This window comes from Hemiscyllium ocellatum, chromosome 20 (genome assembly GCF_020745735.1).
Source record: "Hemiscyllium ocellatum isolate sHemOce1 chromosome 20, sHemOce1.pat.X.cur, whole genome shotgun sequence".
NCBI lineage: Eukaryota > Metazoa > Chordata > Chondrichthyes > Orectolobiformes > Hemiscylliidae > Hemiscyllium > Hemiscyllium ocellatum.
This window is the reverse complement of record NC_083420.1, coordinates 59,616,017-59,632,455: the sequence shown is the minus strand read 5'-3', so window position 1 is coordinate 59,632,455 and position 16,439 is coordinate 59,616,017. Positions and strand designations below refer to the sequence as shown.

Genomic DNA, 16,439 nt, shown 5'->3' with positions numbered 1-16,439 from the left:
CTCCACAGACACACACACACACCCTCCATAGACACACACCCCACCCACATACACATACACATACCCGCACAGACATACCCCCCACAGACACATCCCCACACAGACACACTCCCCCTCACAGACACACATACATCCCCACAGACACAACTCCTCGGCTCACCCCCTGCACACTCAACCCCCCACAGACACACACCCCTCCACAGACAGACAGACAGACATCCCCAACAGACACAACCCCCCCACATATACACACACACCCACAGACATACACACACACACCCACAGACACACCCACACACCCACAGACTCCCCCTCACAGACATCCCCTCCGCAGACACACACCCCGACAAACACACCCCCCCCCACAGACACACCTCACACACACCCACAGACACACACCCACCCACAGATACACACACACACCCCCACAGACACACACACATCCCCACAGACCCACCCTCACCCCCCACGACAGAAACACACTCATCCCCCCACAGACACACACACACACTCACCCACCCACAGACACATACACACACTCACCCCCCCCACAAACACGCACACTCACCCCCCCACAAACACACACAAACCCCCCATAGACACCCTCCCCACCCACAGATATTCACCCCCCCACAGACATACACCCCCCCACAGACACACACACACACAGATACACACCCCACAGACACCCCCCCCACAGACACACACACACCCAGACACCTCCCCACAGACACACACAAACACACCCCCCACGGACACACCCCCACTCATCGACACCCCCCCCCACAGACACACACATCCCCAGACACACAGCCCCCCACAGACAACCCCCTGCAGACATCCCCCCCCCACACACACACCCACAGACACACTGCCGCCCACAGACACCCTCCCTGCCCACAGACACCCCCCCAGATACCCCCCAGACACACCACCCCCCCACAGACACACGCACACAAACACACCCACAGACACACACCCCCACAGACACCCCCCCACAGAAACATACACATACACACCTTCCACAGACACACATCACCTCCCACAGACACACACGCCCACAGAAACACACCCCACCCACATACACACCACCCCACCCACAGACACACACACACACACACCCACCCACACCCACAGACACACACCCCCACAGACATACCCCCCCAGACACATCCCCACACAGACACAGACACCCCCCCACACAGACACAGACATTCCTCACAGACACACAACCCCAGACACACAGCGCCCACAGACACCCCCCAACGCACAATCAACCCCCCACAGACACCCCCCCACAGACACACACCCTCTCCACACACACACCCCCCACAGATACACACATGCCCACAGACACCCTCCCTCCCACAGACACACACACACACACACCCACAGACAGACACACAGCCCCCCACAGACACCCTCCCCACCCACAGACACACACAACCCCCAACAAAAAAAATGCCCCCCACTGACACACTGTCCCCCACAGACACACACACCTCACAGACACACTCACCCCTCCACAAACACGCACACTCACCCCCCCCACAAACACACACACACCCCCATAGACACCCTCCCCACCCACAGATATACACTCCCCCCACAGACACACACCCCCCTCACAGACACACACACCCCCCCACAGATACTCCCCCAGACACACACCCCCACAGACACACGCGCACACACCCACCCACAGACACACATAGAACATAGAACATAGAAGGATACAGCGCAGTACAGGCCCTTCGGCCCTCGATGTTGCGCCGACCGAATCCTACCTAACCTATACTAGCCCAATAACTTCCAAATGCCTATCCAATGCCCGCTTAAATGACCATAAAGAAGGAGAGTTCACCACTGATACGGGCAGGGCATTCCATGAACTCACAACCCGCTGTGTGAAGAATCTGTCCTATACCTACCACCCCTTAATTTAAAGCTATGTCCCCTAGTAACACCTGACTCCATTAGCGGTAAAAGGTTCTTAGTATCTACCCTATCTAAACCCCTAATCATCTTATACACTTCTATCAGATCTCCCCTAAACCTTCTCTTCTCCAATGAGAACAGCCCCAAGTGCCTCAGCCTTTCCTCATAAGATTTTCCTACCATTCCAGGCAACATCCTGGTAAACCTCCTCTGCACTCGTTCTAAAGCTTCCACATCCTTCCTATAGTATGGCGACCAAAACTGCACACAATACTCCAGATGAGGCCTCACCAGAGTCTTATACAACTGCAACATGACCTCAGGACTCCGGAACTCAATTCCTCTGCCAATAAAGCCCAGTACACCATATGCCTTCCTCACAGCACTATTTACCTGGGTGGCAACTTTCAGAGATCTGTGTACATGGACACCAAGATCCCTCTGCTCATCCACACTACCAAGTAGCCTACCATTAGCCCAGTAATCCATCATCTTGTTATTCCTACCAAAGTGAACGACTTCGCACTTAGCTACCTTGAATTCCATTTGCCACATTTCCGCCCAGCTCTGCAACTTATCTATATCCCGCTGTAACCTACCACTTCCTTCCTCACTATCCACAACTCCACCGACTTTTGTGTCATCCGCAAACTTGCTTACCCAGCTTTCAAGTCCTTCCTCTAGATCATTTATAAAGATAACAAAAAGCAATGGTCCCAAAACAGATCCTTGTGGTACACCGCTAGTAACTGCGCTCCAAGATGAACATAATCCATCAACTACTACCCTCTGTCTCCTTCCAGCCAGCCAATTCCTAATCCAAACCTCTAATGTATCCTCAATGCCATACCTCCGAAGTTTTAGCATTAGCCTACCATGGGGAACCTTATCGAACGCCTTACTAAAATCCATATACACGACATCTACTGCTTTACCCTCATCCACTTCCTTAGTCACCTTCTCAAAGAACTCAATAAGGTTTGTGAGGCACGACCTGCCCTTCACAAAACCATGCTGGCTATCCCTGATGACGTTATTCCTACCCAGATGTTCATAAATCTTATCCCTTACCATTCTCTCTAAGACTTTGCCCACCACTGAAGTCAGACTCACTGGCCTATAGTTACTAGGGCTATCCCTACTCCCTTTCTTGAACAATGGGACCACATTCGCTATCCTCCAGTCCTCTGGTACTATTCCCGTTGACAATGACGACATAAAAATCCAGGCCAATGGCTCTGCTATCTCCTCCCTAGCTTCCCATAGGATCCTGGGGTAAATGCCATCAGGCCCAGGAGACTTATCTATATTCATCCTTTCCAATATTCCCAAAACCTCTTCCCTGCATATTTCCAGGGCATCCATTCTAATTATTTGTGATTCCATATTCACATCAGCAACAGTGTCCTGTTCCTGAGTGAATACTGATGAAAAGTACTGATTTAATGTCTCTCCAATCTCCTCCGCCTCCACACACAACTTCCCACTACTATCCTTGACTGGACCGATACCTACCCTAGTCATCCTTTTATTCTTGACATACCTATAGAAAGCCTTTGGGTTTTCCCTAATCCTACCAGCTAAAGACTTTTCATGTCCCCTTCTCGCTTCTCTTAGCTCCCTCTTTAGCTCCTTCCTGGCTACCTTATAACTCTCAATCGCCCCTACTGAACCTTCACGCCTCATCTTTACATATGCCGCCTTCTTCCCTTTCACAAGGGACTCCAATTCCTTACTAAACCACGGCTGCCTCACAAGGCCCTTTACACCATGCCTGACTGGTAACTCTAGGACTATTAGGAGGCCCACATCCCCCACAGACACCCCCCAACAGACACCCCCCACAGAAACACACACATGCACACCCTCCACAGACACACCACCCCACCCACAGACACACACACTCCCCCGCACAGACACAGACACACACACACACACATGCACAGACACACACACACCCACAGACACACCCCCACAGACACCCCCCCACAAACATAGCCCCCACAGACACACACCCTCTCCACAGACACACACACCCCACAGACACACACATGCCCACGGACACACACCCCCACAGACACACACACAGATCGACACACAGCCCCCCACAGATACACACACCCCCCCACAGACACACTGCCCCCCACAGACACCCCCCCCCCCCCCCCCCCCCCACAGACACACACACACACCCCAAAGACACACACTCACACCCACAGGCACATACATCAACCACAGACACACATACACCCCAGACACACCCCCACACACACATACCACAGACACACACACATCCCCCACAGACACACATCCCCCACAGACACACATCCCCCACAGACACACCGCCCCCACAGACACCCCCCCCACAGACACACACACACTCACCCTCCACGACAGAAACACACACACTCACCCCCACACAGACACACACACACACACACTCACCCCACACAGACCCACACACACTCACCCCTCCACAAACACATACACTCACCCCCCCACAAACACCCACTCACCCCCCCACAAACACCCATACACACCCCACAAACACACTCTCCCTCCCCCACAGCACTCTCTCTCCTGCCTCCACAGACACGCACACTCCCTCCCTGACCCACGTACACACTCTACGCCCCCCAACATCCACACACTCTTTTCCTCCCCACAGACAAACACATTCTCTCTCTACCCCCCCCATACATACACACATTCTACCTCCAGACATACACACTCCCTCCCGCCCGACAGACACATATACTCTGCCTCCATACAGACATATACACACACACACACTCTCTCTCTCTGCCCTCATGCGGACACACACTCTCTCCCCCCATTCCGCCCCCAAGACACACAGTCTCTCCCCTCCAGACACACACATACACTCTTCCCTGTCCCCCCAAATACACATACACCCTCTCTCTGCACCCCACACACACACTCTTTCTCCCTCTCTTCATACACACACATTACCCCCCGAGACACACACAGACCCTCTCGCCCCACAGACACATACACACACATTCTCTCTCCGCCCTCACGCAGACACACACTCTCACCCCCCAAACAGACACAAACACGGTCTCTCCCCGCCCTCCACAGACACACACACTCACTCTACTCCTCCAGCCTCACAGATACACACTCTCTCTTTCTCCTTGCCACCACACCAACACCTGCCCCCCCCAACCCACACACACACTTATAAATCAATGGGTGAATTTGCATTTGCAGTTACATTCTATTTTCTCAAAAGCACACAATTTGCAGACCGTCCGTCAATGTTGCATTGTATAAATTCCTACTTTGGAAGTGCAACTAGTCTGACTGCATGTTAAGACAGAAACAGACTCTAAACAAGATCTCATGCCTAAAATGTATTGTTTGACCTGTAATGTCAACTGTCATGATTTGGAGTCGCAGTGGTGGACTGGGGTGTACAAAGTTAAAAATCAACGAGGTAAAAACAATTACTGCAAATGCTGGAAACCAGTTAAAAATCACACAACACAGGTTATAGTCCAGCAGGTTTCTTTGGAAGCATTAGCTTTCGGACCGCTGCTCCTTCATCAGGTGGTTGTCACCTGATGAAGGAACAGCACTTCGAAAGCTAGTGCTTCCAAATAAACTTGTTGGTCTATATCCGGGTGTTCTGTGATTATTAACTGTTATATTGTGACCTGAAAGAAATTCTGGGATTTGCATATCAATCATCGAAACCCACATTTCCATTCTAACTGATTAACAGCCATCTTACATTTGCTCATTTAATTTGCATCATGTATGACCCTTAGATCTTTTCCTTATAAGTTTTATGTCTAAGGTCTCCCTCACCTGAAGGAGGACTGAGGCTTCAAAAGCCTGCGTTTTCTTCAAATACACTTGTTGGACTATAACCTGGTGTTGTGTGATTTTTAACCTAGTTCAATTTGAAGCAAAGATGTTACATTTGAATATAAGAAATTACGAAGGCATGAGGCACAAAATGGCTGAAGTGGATTGGAAAAATACATTAAAAAGGCATGACAGTACATAGGCAATGGATGCTCTTTCAAGAACCATCTTAGTTGCTTGCAGCAACTATACATTTCTTCAAGGTGCAAAAGCACAGAAAAAATCAGTCAACCATGCATGACAAAGGAAGTTACTGACTGTAAAATATTAAAAGTAAGGTCTTATAAAGTTGTGGAAAGAGTACTAAATCTGACAATTGCAAGATGTTTAGAACATAAAGAGATTGCTAAGTGTCGATCTACAAAGAGATCTAGGTGGCCTTCCTAATAAGCCACTGAAGGCAAACATGCAGGGGCTGCAAGCTATCAGGAAGGTCTATGAAACGTGCCTTTATTGGGAGAGGACAGGAGTAGTGAAGGTTTCCTTCAATTGTATAGGACCTTGGTTAGACTGCATCTAGGGTACTGACAGAATCTTTGGTCTCCTCATCGCAGGAAAGATATTATTGCTATGGGGAAGTGCCAAGGTTCACTAGACTTCTTCCCGGGATGGCGAGACTGTCTTTATGGAGAGAGATTGGGCAATCTAGATTTACATTCTCTAGAATTTCGAACAATGAGAGCAGATCTGATGGAAACTTATAAAATACTTAAAGGGATAGGCAGGGTAGGTGCAAGTAAGATATTCCCTCTGGTTGGGCAGTTTAAAACCAAGGAACACTATTTAAAAATAAGGGGGATGCCATTTAGGCCTAAGGTAAGGAGAAATACTTTTATTCATAGGGCTGTGAATCCATAGATTCTCTATCTCAGGGAGTTGTGGAATCTTAGTTGTTGAGTATGTTTAGAGATTGATAGATATCTAATTAACAATGGCATAAAGGGTTATGGGAATAGGGTGGGTAAAAGATATTGAAGTGTTTAATCAGTCATGATCCTAATGATTGGCAGAACATTTTCAAGAGGCTAAATGGCCTACTCCTATTCTAATGAAAAAATGTGGGTTAATTAGAACGAGCCAGCATGGATTTCTTAAGGGAAAATCCTGTTACTGAAATCATTTGAAAACATGAGACGATGAGGCTAATTCTGTTCATGTTGTACATGGATTTTCAAAAGACATTCAATAAATGGCTATAAAACAGTCTTAAAAGAAAATTAGCTCATGGAATAAATAAGATACTATCTACATGGATGCAAAATTAAAGGGTTATGGATATTTTTCAGACTAGAATTTTTCTCTACTGGAATTCCCTCGAGGTTGGTTTTGGGATTTTTGCTCTGCCTTATGGATATTCAGGATCTAGAACTTTGGTACACAGGTCACAATTTCAAAGTTTGCTGATAATTGAAACTAAACTGATAGGGCAATAATTGGTTGATCAATGCCTTTTATAGTTTTACACTGTCCTCCTCCCAACTTACAATTTTGTATCATTGGAATGCTTGGCTGCTATCCAGTTCTTAACATTTAGAGTCTGGTGACTCCCATTAACTTGGCTCTCTCTCCACAGGTGCTGCCAGACCTGCTAAGTTTCACCAGCAATTTCTATTTTTATTACAATCACTGAATCTCCCAGGAACAACATCCTGGGGTTTACCATTGACAATATACTGAGCAGAACTAGCCATATTAATACTGTGGCTAGGACAGCAGATCAGAAGTTAGGAATCCTGCAGCAAGTCACTGATCCCCTGTTTCCTCAAAGCACAAGTCAGCATTGTGACAGAATATTCTCCATTTGCATAGAAGAATGTGCCATACAGGACAAGCAATCTGCTTGATTGGGCTCACTATCCATCATCTTCAACATTCACTCCTTTCATCATCTTCACAGTAGCAGCAATTTATATCATGTACATGAGGCACAACACCTCACTCCTTTGACAACACCTTCAAAACTACATCCTCTCCCACTTAGAAAGACAAGGGCTGCAAATGCATGGGAACTACACTACATGAAAGTTCCCCTCCAAGTTTCACATCACCCTAACTTGGAACTTTCTTGCTATTCCTTTACTGTCACTAAATCAAAATTCCTGAAGTCCCTTCCTAACATCACTGTGGGTGTTCGTAAACCTCAAGGACAAAGCATGAACATTTGCCTAGCCAGCAGTACCCACATACCTTGAATGGAGTTACAAACATAACAATCAGGTGGTATGAGTAGATAATGGTAGATTAAGTTCAACGTGAAGAAGTGTGAGGTGATACATTTTGGTACAAAGAACATGGAGATACAGTGAGGCACAGACTAGAGGAGCAAAGAGGTGCAGTTCTGAGTGCCACACTTTCGGAAGGATGTGAGAGAGTGCAGAAGTGGCTTAAGAAAATGATCCCTGGGATGAGACACTTCCATTATGAAGATAGATTGAAACTGCTTTCCTTGGAGAGAACCAAGCTTTCAAAATCATGAGGCGAGCTGAACAGCTGTTCCGTCTCAAAGAAGTATTGAGAACAAGAGGGTACAGATGTAAGGTAATTTGCAAAAGAAAGAAATGTGATAATACAAGGGGAAAAAGAACGTATTCAAAGAGCGGGTCACTGGAGTCTGGAATGCACTGCCTGGAAATGTGGTGGAGTAGGCTCAACAAAGGTATTCAAGAGGGCACTGGATGGTTATTTTAATTGATTATTTAGGATTATGGAGTCAAGTTAGGAGAATGGCACTGTACCATAATGCTCATTCGAAGACACAACAGGCCAAATGACCTCAGTAACAAATTTAAGACCGTGATCATGCATCCAATCTCCTGTCAAAATGCCTAAACCTTTTTTTTTGAGCTTCTTTTCCTTCTGGATTTTAGTTAAGTATAGAATTTTGTTACCTCCTTTTGACTCTGGAATTGTAATCTGATCTCTAGCTCCTGCTCTCTTTTCCTCCTTCTAAATAAAATGCTGTGCTCTCGAGCATAAGCAGAACAGGATTTTGACTTCATTGGTGAAGAATATTAGATGTTGTAATCCCTACTATAAACCCACACTGAACAGTCATTTAGTCCTACCTTTAAAAGAAAATGTGGTCGTAGCTGCATTCCTGAAAATTACGAATTCAGGTGATACAACTCAAATGAGTCATGGGTTCCCATAGGACTTAATAATAAAACTGGAGTTAGGTTCTTTTGTATGTTGCTCACTTGGAAGAAACAAATATATAAGTGCAGCATATATAAGAATTACTACATTGTGTTTGTTCAATACTGTGAATTTCTGTAGTAAATACAGTTGCCTTGCTTTAAATTGTTTTGCTTTAAGGTTTCTCAGGTTTTAGGACCAATGTTGCCAATTTATACCTCCAATTTCAATTCAATATAATTGTGTTTCAATTCAACATCATTTTGCATTGTTTCACATTGATGGGACTTCGAATTGCTAACTTCCTGAAACTGCCAGGAGGCTGCCATATTCATCAAACGTCTTGTGGAAAATAGAAGCCATCTGGGAGATTTTGGAAAGAAAATCCTGTGATTCGATATTTCATGCAGAAGTTCTGACTGGCTACATTTCTTCATTGTATTTGCAGCAGCTCCACAGGTGCTATGTGAGCACATAGCATGTGATTGATACAGCATGCATGCACACTACTCATGAATATCGCTGCTGCTGCCTGATTGTTTACCTACTGACACTGTCTGAATCTCAAACTAACTTCCAGTAAGAATGAGGGAACTTAGGAGAAAATGGACTAAGTGGTTAGCACTGGTGTCTCAGCAGCAGGAACCCGGGGTCAATTCCAGCCTTAGGTGATTGTCTGTGTGGTGTTTGCATGTACACCCCATGCCTGTGTGGGTTTCCACTAAGTGCTTCAGCTTTCTCCTACAGTGCAAGGATGTGCAGGTTGGGTAGATTGGTCATGCTAAATTGTGATTAATGTGCAGGGATGTGCAGGCTAGGTGGATTAGCTATGGGAAATGCAGGGTCAGCGGGATAGGGTAGAGGGCTGGGTCTGGATGGGATGCTGTTCAGAAGGTCAGTGCAGACTTGATAGGCCAAAATGGCCTCCTTCTGCTCTGTAGGGATTCTATGATTCTATGACAGGAAGCAAAGGGGCAAGAGATTAAGAGAAGAACTTAAGTGTTAAATATCTCTGCCCGGAAAAATTCATACCCCCGGTACCCAGCCCAGATATCTTTTGACATCTCAAAGAAAGTCTCAAAGCTTGAAAACTGATTGGATCACTTGATGCCCGATAGCTGCTAGGTGAGAAAAATAAATGCACCGATTTAGAAAAATCTAAAATGAGTCACTTGTCTGAAGAGAATATTGTTGTTTATGAAGTTGGTCTTGTTGAAACAATGTTTCAATCGTCAGTTGCTAGGACCGTGGTGAAATGGCAATGGTGTTATAGGAAATGATGACCAAGGCCCAATTTAAAGCCCGGTCCTTTCCCGTATTTGTAACAGTTGTTAAAATTTGGGCACTTGACCTCAACCCTGGAGAGTGGGTAGAAATGTCACCGATGTTTAATGTGATTCGTCAGGGCAGCACAGTTTTATTGGTTTTCTTATAAAATTGTAAAGTTGAATGCAACTTGTGTTGGAAGCCAAAATTAAACAAATCCTGAGGTGGTTGTTGCGAGAGAAAATGGAGAAAGAACTAGGGGTGCAGGTAAATAGTTCCTTAAAAGTGGTGTCACAGGTAGACAGGGTGGTGAAGGCAGTATTTGGCATGCTTGCCTTCATTGGTTAGAGCTCAGTACAAGAGGTGGGATGTCACAAGATGTTGTACAAGACATTGGTGAGGCCACTTTTGGAGTACTGTATGCAGTTCTGGTCATCCTGCTATATGAAGCATGTTATTAAACTGGAAAGGGTACAGAAAAGATTTACAAGGATGTTACCGAGACTGGAAGCTCCCCTCCAAGTTATAAGGAGAGGCTGGATAGTATCGGCCATTTTTCCCGAGATTGTAGGAGGTTGATGGGTGACCCCATCAAGGTTTATAAAATTATGAGAGGCATAGAGAAGGTGAAATGCCAAGGTTTTCTCCCTAGGGTAGGGAAGTTCAAAACTAGAGGGGATAGGTTAAAGTTGAGAAGGGAAAGATTTAAAAGGGATGAAAGGGGCAACATTTTCCACACAGAGGGTTGTGTATATATGGAACCAGAGGAAGTGGTAGAGGTGGGTAAAATGACAACATTTATAAGACTTTTGGACAGGTACACAAACAGGAAAGTTTTAGAGGGATATGGGCCAAATGCAGGCAAATGGGACTAGTTCAGCTTGGGAAACCTGATCAGCATGGCCAAGTTAGACCGAAGGATCTATTTCCGTGTTACATGACTCTATGTCTCTTTTAATAGATATCAGAAACGGAATCTAAGAGTAGCCAAGATAAGGTGGGTAAGATGGCCAGGTGGATGAGAAGTTGGGCTAGTGAAGAAATTCACCTGCATGTGCTGTGCTTCCAATTTTCTGTGATACCACTTTTGTGACATCTCCTAGTTGTGACATCAACTAGCCAGAGTTGACAACTCCAATGTGACACTGAGACCGAGCGGCACCATTCTAAAGCAAGTGTGATCAGAGGTTATTGTTTGCACTTGAGGGTAACAAGGCTTCTTTCAACAAACTCTCAAGCAATGTTATCAATGAAGAGTATCCAGAACATGTTAAACCCTGGCTGCTCATTTCTATGTGGAAAAGTCCTTCTTCTTGAATCTTCAAGTTGATTGTATTTGTGGAGCCCCACTGTGCCTGCTGTTATCTAATTTGCATTTATTTAGCATATCTTGTATTTTTAATAATGCATTTTGTTTTACAAGTTATTTTAGTTAGGAATGCAGAGTATATGGATGATACAGTATTTAAACTTGTACATTGGAGATTTCTAGAAAAACCAGAAAAACATCCAAGGATGTTCCTGGGGCATAGAGATTTCAGTCTGTGGATAGCTTGGAGTATTGGGTTGATCGCTTTTCAAAACAGAAAGTTGAGAGGGGTCATGTTTGGGATGTTCAAAACCTTGGGGAGTCTGAACAGAGATGATCAGAAGAAACAGTTCCCCTTAATAAAAGGGTCAGGAACCTGAAGATACCATCTTAAATAAAACTGCAAAAGAACTGAAGGTGATGGGAGGAAATAGTTTTTCTTCCCCCACAGTGCGTAGTGATGATCTGGAATGAACTGCTTGAGTGTGTGGTGGAAACAATTTCAAATTGACTTTTTAGAGGAATTAGAATTATCTTAAGACAAAAAAAATGTAGGTTTACTGGGAAAGGGTGGGATGTAGACTGAGTTGCCTTGCACATAGGCTGAATGGTCTCTTCCATTTATTCTAACTATGACTCTAACTGCCTTTTGAAACTGTAGTATGCACTAGTTGATATGGGTTCAACAAATTCAGAAGTTACTAATGCTTTGCCCTGTAAGTGTTTTTTTACATGGAGTCACAGAGTCATACAGAACTAAAACAGACCCATTGGTCCAATTATCCATGCTGACCAAAGTTTCCCAAACTAAACTAGTCCCATTTGCCGACGCTTGACCCATACCCCTTCAGACACTTCCTGTTCATGCATCTGCCCAAAAGTCTTTTAAATGTTCTAACTGTACCTGCATCTACCTCTTCATCTGGCTGTTCACCTCTACATACGAACCACTGTGTGTGTGTGGAAAAAGTTGCTCCTCAGGCCCCTCTTATATATTTCTCTCTCACCATAAAATAATGCCCGCGAGTTTTGAACTCTCCAACCCTAGGGAAAAGACCTTTGCTATTCACCTCATCTATGCACCAGTGAGCTCATGTCTGCGGCCAACATATTGTGAAGCAACCAAAACAGATTAACGTTTTAACTGACAATGAATTACTCTCTACTGATACAGCGACTATAATAGGCAGGCCCCGGATTGTTCTGGAATGCATTCATAAATTGACTTGTAGGCAAGTCAGAAAATTATAACAGGCATTTTTTTAATAATATATTTTTATTAAGAAAAATAGATTTTTAAATATTACAATACAAAACAATATAATTCAAAACAGTACAAAAATAGTACAAAACTAAACCCAAATAATAAAAATAATCCCCAAATCACCCTCCTATACGAATAACAGGCATTATTAAATAGCTATGCATAATTACAGGAAATATTCCTATATCAGATCTTTGAAATTACAACCCTGTACGGGATCACACTCCTAAGTACGAGTGTTCATAAATCGGACATTTGTAAATCAGTGACCTCCTGTAGAGTTACGGAACCATAGAGATGTTTAGCATGGAAACAGACCCTTTGGCTCTGATCAATAAAGAAAAGCATAACAAGCGTCTTTTTCACTACCCTATCTACCTGTGACTCTACTTCCAAGCAACTATGAACCTGTACTCTTTGTTACTGTTTTATGACTGAATTAACTCCAGCTTAGAGCATGGCATATTTCCTAGCTGTCAATATTGTATCTCAAGGGTGATTCTGACGCCAATTAATAGATTTCTGCAATTTAAAACTTTTAGGCTTGGATTAACAAGCATTGAAAATCAAGGTTCTTATCAATAAATTGAAAGTGTATTTCTTGGAAATGGAATGAAAAGTGAGTCTTTACCAAAAATGGAACAGCAATTAGAAGAGAGAATAGTGTATATTATGTCAAGTTAAATCAGGCAATTGTTTAATTAATTAAGCACCCAATCCAATAAAACTAATCTAGATTGTTTTTCAAATTTTAAGTCAGTTTTTGGACATTTAGTACATAACACATGTATTAAACAGATTTATAATGTCCCATTCAAGGAAATTAATTTCATTCCAAATACATAAAGGTCTTAATCAAATTTTGGACAAAATTTTAAATTATATGTCTACGCATTTATTATGGACATTATAATGAACATTATATAATCTCTAGAACCAAATCAACATTTCATTATAGCATTAAAATCTGAAATTGTTAATTATTGTAGGTAATGAGCAAAATTAAAATTCTAATTTATAACTATTTGACCATCACTCCAAAACGTGGAGTGCAATTAATTTGTTCAGTTATAATTTCATTATCTTTAACGAGGAGAACTTGAAGTACTGTACAGTGAAATAGTCTTATGTTAAAACAAAGTACCAGAGATCCATACATGTCAGCCAAGATTAAAATACATTTCTATATATTTTTCAAGTATATATATATATATATATATATATATATATATATAGATAGATAGATAGTTAGATATATGTGTATTGCCCATTTTCAGAAACACCTGGACAACATCGAAGCATTAATTAAAAGTGGCATGGATGTTACTAAGTGCCAGGTAATGACCATCTCCAACAAATGAGAATCTAAACTTTTCCCTTTGACATGCCCATGCCTGAATTCCCCATGATCAACATCCTGGGGTGGGTTACCTTGACCAGATACTGAACTAGACTACCCATATAGAAGATCGTAACTATAAGAGAAGGTCAGAAGCTGAGAATTGTATGGTGAGTAATTCAGCTCCTGTTTCCTCAATGTCTGACTACCATCTATAAGGCACATGTCAGGAATGATGGAATAATCTGTACTGGTTGGAGTCATCTCTGGCACAGAGGAAGACAGATGGCCGTGGTTGTTAGAGATCAGTCATCTTAGCTCCAGGACATCTTTCCAGGATTTTTAAGGATAGTGACCTAGGCCCAACTATTTTCAGTTGTTTCATCAGTGACGTTCCCTCCATGATAAAGTCAGAAGTGGGAATGCTCACTGATAACTGCACAATGTTCTGCACAATTTAGGACTCCTCAGATACTGGAGTAGCCCATGTTCAAACGCAACAAGATCTGGTTAATATTCGTGCTTGGGCATGTAACGCTTGAGCCACACAATGTTAGGTAAATGACAATCTCTAACCATCGCCGCTTGACATTCAATAGCATTACCATCACTGAATCAATAATCTAGGGGTTACCATTGATCAGAACTGAATTGGGAATAGCCATATGAATACAGTGGATACAAAAGCAAGTCAGAAATTTAGAATCCTGCTACAAATAACTCATCTCCTGAATCCACAAAGCCTTTCCACCATCTTCAAGGCTCTCACCTGCCTCCAACAACACCCATGAAGTTTGACACCATTCAGGACGAAGCAACCCACTTAACAGGAATCATATTTACTCTTTCCACTACTGATGCTCAGTAGCAGCATTATGTGCCATCTACAAGATGCCTATATAGCACCTTCAAAACCTATGACTATCACCATCCAGAAGAACAAGGGCACCAGATAGGTGCAAACATAGCCAAATACAAAATCCCCTCCAATCTACTCACCATGCTGACTTTGAAATCTATCATTGCTCCTTCAATGTCACTTGTTCAGACTCCTGGATTTCCTCCATGAGGACAGTACAGGTTTACCTAGAGCATTGCAGTGGTTCAAGAAGGCAGCTCACCACCTCTTCTCAAGGGCAATGAGGTTTGGGTAACAAATACTAGCCCAGCAAAGATTCCCATGTCCCATGAATGAATATAAAAATAAGTGACTCATCACTTAAGGGCAATTAGAGCGAGTCAACAAATGCCAGTATGATGGTCACATCCAAAGAGCTCCTTAAAAAAAACGCTGCCAGTCCAGAAACTGTATTAATACCTCATCTTCAGTTTCTGCTTTTTAGTCAACGTATCTTTAATGTACATGATTTGGAGATGCCGGTGTTGGACTGGATTGTACAAAGTTAAAAATCACGCAACACCAGGTTATAGTCCAACAGGTTTAATTGGAAACACGCTAGCTTTTGGAGCGATGAAGGATAAAGGAGCGTCGCTCCGAAAGCTAGTGTGCTTCCAATTAAACCTGTTGGACTATAACCTGGTGTTGTGTGACTTTTATCTTTAATATAGATTAATTTCATTAAAGTTCCTAAATAATGCCTTACCAGATGCTTTTTAAAATCATTCTCTGTAATTCATTGTAAATAATAATTATCAATGATCTTCTTTAATCAAAGTGTGAAGTATTTTGTTTTAACTTGTGCAATAAAAGAATGGACAATAATAGTTAAATTAGCATTCAGATCTCACTTTCTCATGAAAATTCAAGGGCTCTATGTTGTGAAAGGGAAAATGAAAATTAAGAGTGAGCAAGGAAGGCAAAGACAAGAAGAAATACAAAAGAAATACAAAATGATTTTAAGTCTACATACTCACATGACAGCCCAGCCCAAGTAGACTAATGTGCTCCCCCAATACATAGGGTTCTCCATGAGATTAAAAGGAAAAGACAATATCTTGGCCTCCATCAAAACTCCAAAATAGTCTCCTGTGAAAAGTAGATGCTAATTTTAGTTGGCTTGTACAAGCAGTGCAAATTATTTCTTCACCACAGCTCACAGCATGCTTGCAATGGACTATATACACAAAAAAAATGCTATGATAATTAACTGATGGAACCCATATTTGCAGCTTGCTTTCTTTATGGTCAAGATAAAGATGCAATTATATTGTACCTGTCTTAAGATCGATACCCTAAAATACCTTAATTAAGTAACTTAAGGTGTAGGAACAAGGTTTGAACACATGACTGCTAACATGCTTCAGTGATGTTCGTTTAAGGATAAATATTGGAC

The 16,439-nt window shown here is 43.2% G+C and overlaps 1 protein-coding gene across 1 annotated transcript in view; it reads right to left on the bottom strand.

Moving 5' to 3' along the window:
* Positions 1–16,439, bottom strand: part of pemt (phosphatidylethanolamine N-methyltransferase) — a 173,418-nt gene that overhangs the window by 77,929 nt on the left and 79,050 nt on the right. Inside the window, exon 5 of the mRNA XM_060840915.1 lies at positions 16,021–16,132. Coding sequence (XP_060696898.1) covers positions 16,021–16,132 — 112 coding nt within the window. The remainder of the gene's footprint in view (positions 1–16,020; positions 16,133–16,439) is intronic.